General features: G+C 47.0%; 1 protein-coding gene across 3 annotated transcripts in view; it reads left to right on the top strand.

Moving 5' to 3' along the window:
- The window catches only part of LRRC28 (leucine rich repeat containing 28), a 130,173-nt gene that overhangs the window by 77,684 nt on the left and 38,026 nt on the right, over positions 1–14,463 (top strand). For all 3 annotated transcript variants that reach the window (XM_063925708.1, XM_063925709.1, XM_063925710.1), the window contains exon 6: positions 7,863–8,069. In XM_063925708.1, the coding sequence (XP_063781778.1) occupies positions 7,863–8,069 (207 nt within the window). The remainder of the gene's footprint in view (positions 1–7,862; positions 8,070–14,463) is intronic.

Below are 14,463 nucleotides of genomic sequence, written 5' to 3'. Positions count from 1 at the left end.
GATAAAACCCACCGATCCTAACACAAGCAGAGTGGAACGATGGGATGAAGTGAAGCCTCTTCGGATATTATCGGGACATTTCAGAGCGAGGATGCTTCTCTTGACTCGCTTCCTTGATAATGGACAACTTGCAGTCTGTGTTTCTCCTATTTGAAACTCAGGCTGCCCCTTCAGCCCCCTCCCTCTGGAGAGTTTGTTTTAACCCTTCCAAAGCCAGAGAAGGTATTGAGTGTCTGCTCATACTGGGTTTCCCAGCCACTCGCTCAGGGGCAAATGGCCTTCTCTTCTAATAGCCTTTGATGCTCTGGCCATGGTACTTGTGTAAACAAATGGCCAGTTCTGAGATGACAGACCAGGAAGAGCTTAACACTTTTCTGGCCATAGCTCTGGTTCTGGGGTAATTAAACTAGCTCTGGTCAGGAGGAATTTCACACCTGAATAGCCAGTGTGTGTCTGAGTTCTGTGGCTATAATGGAATGCCAGCAGATCATTCAAGCTTCAACCATTTGACATGCAAAGACAGTTATCACATACTGGTACATTGATCAGAATAGTGATATCACAAACATTGATTTTAACAGGCCTATTTCTATTTGAAATAGCCTGGATCAAGACACTATCCATGCTCAGCAGCCCCTCTGTCCTCCTTCCTTGGTGCCCCCCTGACGGCTGGAGCCAATGCTTCTAATACATGTTGGAAGTAACAGTCGATTGTAAAAAAAAACAAAACTGTTGGGTTGCAGTCCTTACCGTGTAGAGCTTGCAATATAAATAGCACAGTAATGAATATGGTGGCAAATTCTCTGCTTTGCACTTCTGAGGCATAATACACTTTTATTTTGCAACTAAACACTAATTGCTAGACCAGAGGTTCCAAAAAACGCGGTCCTCAAGGCACCCCAGCAGTCCAGGATTTAGGTATATCCATAGCTCGGCACAGATGGTTAAATCAAATTGAGTGAGGTGCTAATTAAGTCACCTGTGGCCAAGCATGGATACATTTAAAACCTGGACTGTTGGGGTGCCTTCAGGACCACGTTTGGGAACCTCTGTGCTAGACCCATATATAGCACTTTTCACCCAGCTGCATTATTCCTCCACTCTAGAGCACAAGTAAAGACATTGACCAGTCTTGAGGGCCTATCCTTATCTTCCTGTACTAATCAAATCCAAGGCTGATATCCTGATCATGAAAGCCACCCCAATATGAAGGCTTACTCAGTTGGAGCTCTCGAATTTCCATATAATAGTTGGTGATCTCTGTGCTAAATCCAGCCATATCTGAACATAGCGAAGCTACTGGGGTGGGTCTGAGGTTTTTTTATATTCTGGCTAAAGTTTGTCAGTATAGAGCACAAAGGGCAGTACTTTTTCACTGCTCTATATAAGAGGAATATTTCTAGTGTACTTGTGTCTTGTAGATAATACTTTTTACATTTTGAGACCTTATTGTATTAAAGGCATTACTGGTATGTATTTTAGTAAGGTCATTATTGCCCACTCATGTAATGTCTAAATTAAATGAGTAATCCATGGTTTTTTTTATTATAGAAGTGAAGTGGGATGAAATTTAATTGTAGCCATGCCCTTTAAATTTTGGACCCCAGCACGTAGCCTAGATATGTGAGGGCGCTTGTTACTGGTTATTTTTAAAGGCAAGAGGGCCAGTTACTGTCTGGTGTTTTGCATATGCTGGTACGATTACTGTGCCGGTCTTTAACAAGTGGAAACATTTTTGTGGTATATATATTTTTTTAACGAAGCCCCTCCAAGCACACCCTCATCCTGCTGTCTTATGCTTTATATGAGTAGTTGCCTGTCATGACATTTTGCACATGTGTGGACTGCTAAAGTAAAGTTCCCGCTAGATTACTGTATCCTCTTACAACCACACATGTTTATTTTTCCTCGTAAACTACTACTGGTGTAACACATTTATTTCTCTTACGTCCTAGAGGATGCTGGGGACTCCAAAAGGACCATGGGGTATAGACGGGATCCGCAGGAGCTTGGGCACACTAAAAAGACTTAATCTGGGTGTGAACTGGCTCCTCCCTCTATGCCCCTCCTCCAGACCTCAGTTAGACTTTGTGCCCAGGAGTGACGACTGGATGCATACTAGGGGAGCTCTACTGAGTTTCTCTAGAAAAGACTTTGTTAGGTTTTTTATTTTCAGGGAGACCTGCTGGCTACAGGCTCCCTGCAGCGTGGGAGTGAGGGGAGAGAAGCAGACCTACTTCTTCTTAGTTAAGGGCTCTGCTTCTCGGCTACTGGACACCATTAGCTCCAGAGGGTTCGATCACTTGGTGCGCTAAGCTGCTTGTTCCCGGAGCCACGCCGTCGGGTGAGTATGAGAAGATCAGAAGACTTCAGGACGGCAGAAGACTTCAGTAAAGGTACAGCGCAGCGGTAACGCTGTGCTCCATGCTCCCACACACATCACCAACGGTTTTCACTGGGTGCAGGGCGCTGGGGGCGCCCTCGGCAGCATGTTACTGGAGTTTGTTGGGCGGCTTAAAGATTGTAGGTGCCTCAGCACCGTTTACAGACCCCCGCCAGCATCTTTTTTCAGATTTAAAATTGGCGGGCCGAAGCGCGCCGGGAAGGGGGCGGAGCTTCGTCCCGCAGCTCACGGCGCCGTTTTCCCTACAACACGCGGCTGAGGGATAGACGCTGCCGGGACCTCCACGCTTCTCTCCCAAGTAACGGGGGGCATTTTCAGAGGGGGGCCGCAGTGTGGTGCTTAATATTAACATAAGGCAGCGCTGGGTACATATATCGTTTCTTGCGATATATGGGCGCTGGGGTGTGAGCTGGCATCCTCCCTCTGTGTCCTCTATCTGGGCTTTATTGTGGGCCTGTCACCTAGCTGGGACGTTCTGTGTGTTGTGGTGTGTCGGTACTACGTGTCGGCATGTCTGAGGCTGAAGGTTATTCACCGGAGGAGGTTATTGGGGGAGCGGATGCGGGGCTAGAGTTGGGACTGTCGACGCAGCCGACACCTGATTTGCTAGCATTGCTCAGTACGATAAATTCAAATGTAGCTTCCTTATCAAAGAGGTTAGATAAGTCTGAGTCACAGACGCAGGTGCGGAAAAAGTCCATGGAAGAGGCTTTGTCTCAGGTACAGACCCCATCCGGGTCGCAAAAGAGGCCATTTACTCAAGTGGTAGATACTGATACCGACACGGACTCTGATTCCGAGGTCGATTTCACTGAGGTAGCTTTACATCCACGGTTAGTTAAGAGTATTCAGTACATGATTGTGGCTATAAAAGATGTTTTACACATTTCTGATGAACCTGCGGTACAGGAAACAAGGATTTGCTTGTTCAAGGGAAAAAAACCTGAGGTGAAGTTTCCCCCCCTCTCATGAAATGAATACTCTTTGTGAAAAGGCTTGGTAGTCGCCGGATAAGAAATGGCAGATTCCCAAGAGGATTTACATGGCGTATCCTTTCCCCTCTGATGACAGGGAAAAATGTGAGGCATCTCCAAATGTTGACAAAGCTCTATCTCGTTTGTCTAAGAAAGTGGCACTTCCGTCTCCTGACACGGCAGCTCTCAAAGATCCGGCGGATCGCAAACTGGAGATGTCTCTGAAGTCCATTTTCGCTAATTCGGGTGCATTGCTCAGACCCGCTGTGGCGTCGGTATGGGTGAGTAGTGCTATTGCTAAATGGGCTGAGAATTTAGCTAATGATATGGATACTCTTGATAAAGATAATGTCCTTTTAACTCTCGGTTATATTAAGGACTCTGCAGATTACATAAAGGACGCGGCGAGGGACGTCTGTCTCTTGGGTTCAAGAACCAATGCCATGTCGATCTCAGCCAGGAGGGCGCTGGGGATCCATCAATGGAACGCTGATGCCGACTCCAAGAGCGCTATGGAAGCGCTACCCTTCAAAGGTACTGTCTTGTTTGGGGACAGCTTGGCTGACCTGGTCTCGACCGCGACTGCGGGTAAGTCCTCTTTTCTTCCTTATGTTCCCACACAACAAAAAAAGGCACAACATCAGCAAATGCAGTCCTTTCGTCACAATAAATACAGGCGTGGAAAAGGTTCATCCTTCCTCGCTTCAAAGGGTAGAGGAAGGGGAAGAAAACCTCCTGCAGACTCAGGCACCCAGGACCAAAAGTCCTCCCCTGCTGCTACCAAGTCCACCGCATGACGCTGGGACTTCCCTGGGGGAGTCCGGACCGGTGGGGGGCCGTCTACGAATATTCAGTCAGGTCTGGATTCAATCAGGCCTGGATCCTTGGGTACTAGAGATCGTATCTCAGGGATACAAATTGGAGTTTCAGGAGATGCCCCCTCACCGGTTCTTCGTTTCGGCATTACCAGTAGTTCTTCCGGACAGGGAGGTGGTGCTAGCAGCGATTCAAAAACTGTGTCTACAGAGGGTCATTATTCCCGTTCCCTCGTATCAGCGGGGGGAGGGTTCCTACTCGAGCCTCTTTGTTGTGCCGAAACCGGACGGTTCGGTCAGACCAATTATAAATCTAAAATCCCTCAATCCATACTTGAAAGTTTTCAAGTTCAAGATGGAATCTCTTCGAGCAGTGATTGCCAGCCTGGAAGGGGGGGATTTTATGGCGTCAGTCGACATCAAGGATGCCTACTTACATGTCCCGATATATCCTTCACATCAGGCCTTTCTCAGGTTTGCGATACATGATTCTCATTACCAATTTCAGACGTTGCCGTTTGGGCTTTCCACGGCTCCGAGGATTTTCACCAAAGTCATGGCGGAAATTATGGTTCTCCTTCGCAAACAAGGGGTTACAATTATCCCGTACTTGGACGATGATCTGATAAAGGCGAGGTCCAAGGAACGGTTGCTGAGAAGTGTAGAGTTGTCACTGTCGGTTCTGCAACAGCACGGTTGGGTGCTCAATTTGGCAAAATCACAGTTTATTCCGACCACTCGGCTTCCTTTTCTGGGCATGATTCTGGACACGGAATTACAGAAGGTATTTCTTCCAGAAGAAAAGGCTCTGGAACTGCAGACGATGGTCCGGGAACTTCTGAGGCCGACGAGTGTGTCGATCCATCAATGTACTCTGGTTCTGGGGAAGATGGTTGCGGCGTACAAAGCCATTCCATTCGGCAGGTTTCACGCCCGGGTGTTTCAGTGGGACTTGCTGAGCATATGGTCCGGGTCTCACCTGCACATTCACCGGAAGATAAGTTTATCTCCCAGAGCCAGAATTTCTCTCCTGTGGTGGCTACAAGGTCATCCCCCTCCTAGGGGGACGCCGATTTGGTATCCAGGATTGGGTACTTCTAACAGATGCAAGTTTCCGGGGCTGGGGCGCAGTCACCCAAGGAAGAAACTTCCAGGGGAAATGGTCGCTTCAGGAAGCCTGTCTCCACATAAATGTTCTCGAGTTAAGAGCCATTTACAACTGCCTGCTGCAAGCAAGAAGCCTTCTTCAGGGTCGACCTGTCCTGGTGCAGTCAGACAAAATCACAGCAGTGGCGCATATAAACCGTCAAGGCGGAACGAGGAGCAGAGCGGCAATGGCGGAGTCCACAAGAATCCTTCGCTGGGCAGAACAACACGTGTGCGCCCTGTCAGCAGTCTTCCTACCGGGAGTGGACAACTGGGAAGCAGATTTCCTCAGCAGACACGATCTGCATCCGAGAGAGTGGGCTCTTCACCAAGAGGTATTTGCAGAGGTGACAAGACGCTGGGGAATTCCGTTGATCGAACTGATGGCGTCTCGTCTCAACAAGAAGCTCCCGAGGTATTGTTCCAGGTCAAGGGACCCCCAAGCCACTGCAGTGGACGCCCTGGTGTCTCCGTGGGTGTTCCAGTTGGTGTATGTGTTCCCTCCACTTCCTCTCATTCCAAAGGTACTGGGGATCATTCAACGAGCAAAGGTTCAGGCGATTCTCGTCGTTCCGGACTGGCCAAGAAGGGCCTGGTACCCGGATCTTCAGGACTTACTGGTGGAAGATCCGTTAGCGCTTCCTCTAAGAGAGGATCTGTTGTTGCAGGGGCCATGCGTGTTTCCAGACTTACTGCGGCTGCGTTTGACGGCATGGAGGTTGAGCGCCAGATCTTAGCTCGTAAGGGTATTCCCAGGGAGGTCATTCCAACTCTCATTAAGGCTAGGAAGGAGGTTACGGCGAAACATTATCACCGTATTTGGAGAAAGTATGTTTCCTGGTGTGAGTCTAAAATGGCTCCTGCGGAAGATTTTCACTTGGGTCGCTTTCTCCACTTTTTACAAGCGGGGGTAGATGCAGGCCTAAAATTGGGTTCCATCAAAGTGCAGATTTTCGGCTTTGTCTATTTTCTTTCAAAAAGAGTTAGCTGCCCTCCCAGAGGTTCAGACTTTTGTGAAAGGAGTAATGCATATCAATCCTCCGTTTGTGCCTCCTGTAGCTCCATGGGACCTTGATGTGGTCTTACAGTTTCTCATGTCTTCCTGGTTTGAACCTTTGCGTAAGGTTGAGTTTAAGTTTCCACTTGGAAGGTAGTTATGCTTTTGGCGCTGGCGTCTGCCAGGCGGGTGTCAAAGTTGGCGGCTTTTTCTCATAAGAGCCCGTACTTGATTTTTCATTCGGATAGGGCGGAATTGAGGACTCGTCAACAATTTCTGCCGAAGGTGGTTTCTTCATTTCACATTAACCAACCTATTGTGGTTCTGGTGGCTACGGAAGCGGTGGCGATTCCAAAATCTCTGGATGTTGTAAGAGCGTTGAAGATCTACGTCACTAGGACAGCTGTTGCTAGGAAGACTGAGGCGTTGTTTGTCTTGTATGCTGCCAACAGGATTGGTCATCCTGCTTCAAAACAGGCTATTGCACGCTGGATTTGTAGTACGATCCAGCAGGCTCATTCTTCGGTCGGACTACCGGTGCCGAAGTCTGTGAAAGCCCATTCTACCAGGAAAGTGGGCTCATCTTGGGCGGCTGTCCGAGGCGTTTCGGCGTTACAACTTTGCCGAGCAGCTACTTGGTCGGGTTCTAACACGTTTGCTAAGTTCTATAAGTTTAATACCCTGGCCGATGAGGACCTGGCGTTTGCTCAGTCGGTGCTGCAGAGTCGTCCGCACTCTCCCGCCCGTTCTGGAGCTTTGGTATAATCCCCATGGTCCTTTTGGAGTCCCCAGCATCCTCTAGGACGTAAGAGAAAATAGGATTTTGGTACTTACCGATAAATCCTTTTCTCCTAGTCCGTAGAGGATGCTGGGCGTCCGTCCCGGTGCGGACTATTACTTGCAGTGTTGGTTGTGTATTATTTTGTTTCAGCTTGTTGCTGGTGTTAATGCATACTGTTATCTGTTTAAAGTTACTCCGGTTGTACGGTATGTTTGTGGTGTGGGCCGGTCGGTTTGTAGCCCTTCGTTTAAACAAAAATCTTTTTCTTGAAATGTCCGTCTCTCCTGGGCACAGTTCCTATAACTGAGGTCTGGAGGAGGGACATAGAGGGAGGAGCCAGTTCACACCCAGATAAGTCTTTTTAGTGTGCCCAAGCTCCTGCGGATCCCGTCTGTACCCAATGGTCCTTTTGGAGTCCCCAGCATCCTCTACGGACTAGGAGAAAAGGATTTATCGGTAAGTACCAAAATCCTATTTTTTTTTTGTTTGTTTTTAACTTATTGCATCAATGATATAGGGACTCTATTCCAAATGTTCCAATATTGTATATAATTCCTCTACTGCATTGCTTGGTCTGTGAGATTCCCTAAAACGTGCAGCTGAAGGTAACTGATCAGATGACGTCCTCTTTATGGAAGACCGATTCCAAATGCATTTTCCATCCTCTGTAACTGACAGATGAGTGTCTTTAGGTGTATGGCTTTCTCATTAGAAGGACACTGACACTTGCTCTTTTTGTTTCTAGAAATTGGAAAGCTGAAGGAACTCCAGACATTAGACCTTTCCACAAATCATCTGGTCAGTTTGCCGGAGAAGCTGCACCTGTGCCAGTCATTGCAGTATCTGACAGTGGATCGGAACTTTCTGTGCAGCATTCCCCGCCACCTCTGTCAGTTAGCCAGTCTCAATGAGCTGTCTATGGCTGGCAATCGCTTGGCATCTCTGCCTTTGGGTGAGTATACTGGGGAGAGACTGAAATCCTTTTCATGACTGCCTGCTGCAGCAAATTAGGAGGAAAGTTGCCTTATGGAATGAAAATTGTAGCAATTGTATGTATGTATGTATATATGTATATATGTAGTTACCCTCCAAAGTAACCCAGGTAATGGAAATAGATCTATGGCCATGCTGGAAACCTTTTTATAAGCAGATCAGACTTCAGGGGATTGTGATAGACTGCAAATTACCAAAGCGCTACATTTTACTGTTGATTTGCCAGATTGCGAGCAATGTGTGTTGGATTTAAAACACACACAACACTTTCAGCTTGGTCTAATGTGGCGTGCTTGTGGCAGGTTTATCCCTCCAAGTGTAGTCCGCACTAGTGCAGCTAGTGATAAAAAGCATGGGATCCACTGAAATTGCCTCTGCCAGCACTAGGATGTGCCAGCCAGTGCTTGTTGGCACTACAGTGGGGAATCCTGCAGTATAGATAGTTTCCACCCACTCTTCTCAATGACTCCATTCACACATAACACATGATGGAGATTCATATGTTTTGGTTTGTGACTCCTTGATTGCAGTACTCATTATTTAGGGGCATATTTTTTAGTTTTTGTGGTCTGCCCCCAATAATAAAGATTCCTTATTGCCACAATTCATGGCTATAAGGAATCTGCTCAGATGCTCCATTACAGGGTACCTGAGACAGGTCCTGGCGATCCGTGAGAAGTAAAGTGGTCGCATTGCGCCACAGCTGCGGTAGTGCAAGACGATGATAAAACCTGGAAAATCAGCGAAAGGTTACCCATAGGCTACTATAGACTAACAACATCTTCATATGCAGATTTAATTAGCGGCCAGGGGCCATGCTTGGTACTGTAAATCTATCAGCATAGCAGCTCCCATAAAAACCTATGATGGCTGCTGCTGTTGTCGAAAGTAGAGTGACTGCAGCAGAGATGCTCATCTTACACAGTAGGATCCATAATATTTGGGGGTACCCTGCAAATATACTTTAATAAATAGCCCCTTTAACGGAAAGTTGTGCAACTGAATAGTGATAGACCGATCTGTGGTTGCAAAGAAAAATTTAATAGAATGGATTCATGTAAACTTAATCCATTAGTAACTTCCATGTATGCCTCAAATAGTGCTGGCAATTGCCTGTAGGGGGAGTAGTCTTCTAAGGTTCTCACCAGCTTTGGCTCTGTGACTGGCTGTAGTAAGATATACTGTAAGCAAAGTGCACATATTTGGCAGCTCTGAGTATGGGAGCACCAGATAATTACATATTCTTTGTACATTTTTTTTCTACTATTGCAGCCTGATTAATAATGACATTTCAGTATGATGGAGAATTTCTATTTAAACAAAAAAAAAAAAAAGTGAATGTTTCTATATGTTATGCCCCTTTGCTGCCCTAATGTGGCTCTCTGGACCCTGAAGTGAAGGAGTTAATGCATGAGTAATCTTTATCGCTCCCTTCACCTTCCTGAAAGATCTATTGTACCATATCGAAGTGCTTTTGGCAAGGTGCTCTGTACAAACATCATTTAGTTGTTTCCATTCTGCACAGTTAACAGACGTTCCCTTCCCATATTTGGATATTGTGTAAGTTCGGCCATCTCCACTAGACTAGTCCACAGCTCTGTGTAAATCCAAAGCCTTGCTCTACATACAATAGAGCTACAGCTGCCAACATCTGAGCTGCAGTGATAAAAAATAATGTGTTGGGCTACAGCCAAGGGGCCAGCAGAGTGACAGCAGCGTGCTGCAAGAGCAAGGAACACTTCTCCATGAGCTGTGAAATACAAGCACTGGTTAAACTTTATTATATTATGACTGTTGAAAGGCTAGGGTGAGCAGGTCCATTCTGCATGTCCCTTAATGCAGCTGGGTAGGAAGTGAACCTTTCTGCCCTTTAGCCTTGAGGTAGTGGATGCACAGAACAGATTCCCAGAAGGGTTTGAAGTACAATAAAAGGACTTTAATATTCTGCCTGGCAGAGAGTCTTTGAACTCTTGGATCAGCAATAGTTAGACATGAAATGCAGGAATGTAAACAATTCAACCTTTAATCATAATAATTAGGAGAGGTCAAAACCTCTATTAATACCCTATTATATTAAAGGAAAAACTCCCCCCCCCCCCCCCCCCCTTCCCCCTTCATTACTCCCTTCTCTTTTGAACACAGGCAGAAATTACATGACCCCCTTCCCCATTCTAACTTAAGTGTGCACAGTTGAGTGGAGATTTTTAGATGTGGATACATGTATGTATTTTTGTGTAGAGAAGAAAAAAAATCGATATAACATTACACCTACACTACTGACCGGAAGCAGGATGTTGCACTGTGATGTTATCACTAGAGATGTGCACCGGAAATTTTTCGGGTTTTGGACTCTGTTCCGCGGCCGTGTTTTGGATTCGGACGCGTTTTGCCAAAACCTCCCTGAAATTTTTTTGTCAGATTCAGGTGTGTTTTGGATTCGGGTGTTTTTTTTTACAAAAAACCCCCTCAAAAACACCTTAAATCATAGAATTTGGGGGTCATTTTGATCCCATAGTGTTATTAACCTCAATAACCATAATTTCCACTCATTTTCAGTCTATTCTGAACACCACACAATATTATTTTTAGTCCTAAAATTTGCACCGAGGTCGCTGGATGGCTAAGCTAAGCGACACAAGTGGCCGACACAAACACCTGGCCCATCTAGGAGTGGCACTGCAGTGTCAGGCAGGATGGCACTTCAAAAAAAATAGTCCCCAAACAGCACATGATGCAAAGAAAAAAAGAGGCGCACCAAGGTCGCTGTGTGACTAAGCTAAGCGACACAAGTGGCCGACACAAACACCTGGCCCATCTAGGAGTGGCACTGCAGTGTCAGACAGTATGGCACTTCAAAAAAATTGTCCCCAAACAGCACATGATGCAAAGAAAAATGAAAGAAAAAAGAGGTGCAAGATGGAATTGTCCTTGGGCCCTCCCACCCACCCTTATGTTGTATAAACAGGACATGCACACTTTAACGAACCCATCATTTCAGCGACAGGGTCTGCCACACGACTGTGACTGAAATGACTGGTTGGTTTGGGCCCCCACCAAAAAAGAAGCAATCAATCTCTCCTTGCACAAACTGGCTCTACAGAGGCAAGATGTCCACCTCATCATCATCCTTCGATTCCTCACCCCTTTCACTGTGTACATCCCCCTCCTCACAGATTATTAATTCGTCCCCACTGGAATCCACCATCTCAGATCCCTGTGTACTTTCTGGAGGCAATTGCTGGTGAATGTCTCCACGGAGGAATTGATTATAATTCATTTTGATGAACATCATCTTCTCCACATTTTCTGGAAGTAACCTCGTACGCCGATTGCTGACAAGGTGAGCGGCTGCACTAAACACTCTTTCGGAGTACACACTGGAGGGAGGGCAACTTAGGTAGAATAAAGCCAGTTTGTGCAAGGGCCTCCAAATTGCCTCTTTTTCCTGCCAGTATACGTACGGACTGTCTGACGTGCCTACTTGGATGCGGTCACTCATATAATCCTCCGACATGTCAGTAATCGTTGGCAGGTCCTTCAGTCCGGACCAGATGTCAGCACTCGCTCCAGACTGCTCTGCATCACCGCCAGCGGGTGGGCTCGGAATTCTTAGCCTTTTCCTCACACCCTCAGTTGCAGGAGAATGTGAAGGAGGAGCTATTGACGGGTCACGTTCCGCTTGACTTGCCAATTTTCTCACCAGCAGGTCTTTGAACCTCTGCAGACTTGTGTCTGCTGGAAAGAGAGATACAACGTAGGTTTTAAATCTAGGATCGAGCACGGTGGCCAAAATGTAGTGCTCTGATTTCAACAGATTGACCACCCGTGAATCCTGGTTAAGCAAATTAAGGGCTCCATCCACAAGTCCCACATGCCTATCGGAATCGCTCTGTTTTAGCTCCTCCTTCAATGTCTCCAGCTTCTTCTGCAAAAGCCTAATGAGGGGAATGACCTGACTCAGGCTGGCAGTGTCTGAACTGACTTCACGTGTGGCAAGTTCAAAGGGTTGCAGAACCTTGCACAACGTTGAAATAATTTTCCACTGTGCTTGAGTCAGGTGCATTCCCCCTCCTTTGCCTATATCGTGGGCAGATGTATAGGCTTGAATGGCCTTTTGCTGCTCCTCCATCCTCTGAAGCATATAGAGGGTTGAATTCCACCTCGTTACCACCTCTTGCTTCAGATGATGGCAGGGCAGGTTCAGGACTATTTGCTAGTGCTCCAGTCTTCGGCACACGGTGGCTGAATGCCGAAAGTGGCCCGCAATTCTTCGGGCCACCGACAGCATCTCTTGCACGCCCCTGTCGTTTTTTAAATAATTCTGCACCACCAAATGCAATATCTGTGCAAAACATGGGACGTGCTGGAATTTGCCCAGATGTAATTCAGGCACAATATTGGTGGCGTTGTCCGATGTCACAAATTACCAGGAGAGTCCAATTGGGGTAAGCCATTCTGCGATGATGTTCCTCAGTTTCCGTAAGAGGTTGTCAGCTGTGTGCCTCTTATGGAAAGCGGTGATGCAAAGCGTAGCCTGCCTAGGAACGAGTTGGCGTTTGCGAGATGCTGCTACTGGTGCCGCCGCTGCTGTTCTTGCTGCGGGAGGCAATACATCTACCCAGTGGGCTGTCAGTCATATAGTCCTGAGTCTGCCCTCCTCCACTTGTCCACATGTACGTGGTTAAGTGAACATTGGGTACAACTGCATTTTTTAGGACACTGGTGACTCTTTTTCTGACGTCTGTGTACATTTTCGGTATCGCCTGCCTAGAGAAATGGAACCTAGATGGTATTTGGTACCGTGGACACAGTACCTCAATCAAGTCTCTAGTTGCCTGTGAATTAACGGTGGATACCGGACACACGTTTCTCACCACCCAGGCTGACAAGACCTGAGTTATCCGCTTTGCAGCAGGATGACTGCTGTGATATTTCATCTTCCTCGCAAAGGACTGTTGGACAGTCAATTGCTTACTGGAAGTAGTACAAGTGGTCTTCCGACTTCCCCTCTGGGATAACGATCGACTCCCAGCAGCAACAACAGCAGCGCCAGCAGCAGTAGGCGTTACACTCAAGGATGCATCGGAGGAATCCCAGGCAGGAGAGGACTCGTCAGACTTGCCAGTGACATGGGCTGCAGGACTACTGGCTTTCCTGTGTAAGGTGGACATTGACACTGAGGGAGTTGGTGGTGTGGTTTGCAGGAGCTTGGTTACAAGAGGAAGGGATTTAGTGGTCAGTGGACTGCTTCCGCTGTCATCCAAAGTTTTTGAACTTGTCACTGACTTCTGATGAATGCGGTCCAGGTGACGTATAAGGGAGGATGCTCCTAGGTGGTTAACGTCCTTACCCCTACTTTATTACAGCTTGACAAAGGCAACACACGGCTTGACACCTGTTGTCCGCATTTGTGTTGAAATAATTCCACACCGAAGAGCTGATTTTTTTTTTTTTTTGTGTTTTGACCTGGCATGTCAATGGCCATATTCGTCCCACGGACAACAGGTGTCTCCCCGGGTGCCTGACTTAAACAAACTACCTCACCATCAGAATCCTCCTTGTCAATTTCCTCCCCAGCGCCAGCAACACCCATATCCTCATCCTGGTGTACTTCAACAGTGACATCTTCAATTTGACTATCAGGAACTGGGCTGCGGGTGCTCCTTCCAGCACTTGAGGGGGCGTGCAAATGGTGGAAGGCGCAAGCTCTTCCCGTCCAGTGTTGGGAAGGTCAGGCATCGCAACCGACACCATTGGACTCTCCTTGGGGATTTGTGATTTAGAAGAACGCACAGTTCTTTGCTGTGCTTTTGCCAGCTTAAGTCTTTTCATTTTTCTAGCGAGAGGATGAGTGCTTCCATCCTCATGTGAATCTGAACCACTAGCCATGAACATAGGCCAGGGCCTCAGCCGTTCCTTGCCACTCTGTGTCGTAAATGGCATATTGGCAAGTTTACGCTTCTCATCAGACGCTTTCAATTTTGATTTTTGGGTCATTTTACTGAACTTTTTGTTTTTTGGATTTTACATGCTCTCTACTATGACATTGGGCATCGGCCTTGGCAGACGACGTTGATGGCATTTCATCGTCTCGGCCATGACTAGTGGCAGCAGCATCAGCTCGAGGTGGAAGTGGATCTTGATCTTTCCCTATTTTAACCTCCACGTTTTTGTTCTCCATTTTTTAATGTGTGGAATTATATGCCAGTATCAATAGCAATGGCCTACTACTATATATACTGCGCACAACTGAAATGCACCACAGGTATGGATGGATAGTATACTTGACGACACAGAGGTAGGTAGAGCAGTGGCCTACTGTACCGTACTGCTATATATACTGGTGGTCACTG

This window comes from Pseudophryne corroboree, chromosome 6 (genome assembly GCF_028390025.1).
Source record: "Pseudophryne corroboree isolate aPseCor3 chromosome 6, aPseCor3.hap2, whole genome shotgun sequence".
Classification (NCBI taxonomy): domain Eukaryota; kingdom Metazoa; phylum Chordata; class Amphibia; order Anura; family Myobatrachidae; genus Pseudophryne; species Pseudophryne corroboree.
This window is presented reverse-complemented; position numbering and strand designations above follow the sequence as displayed.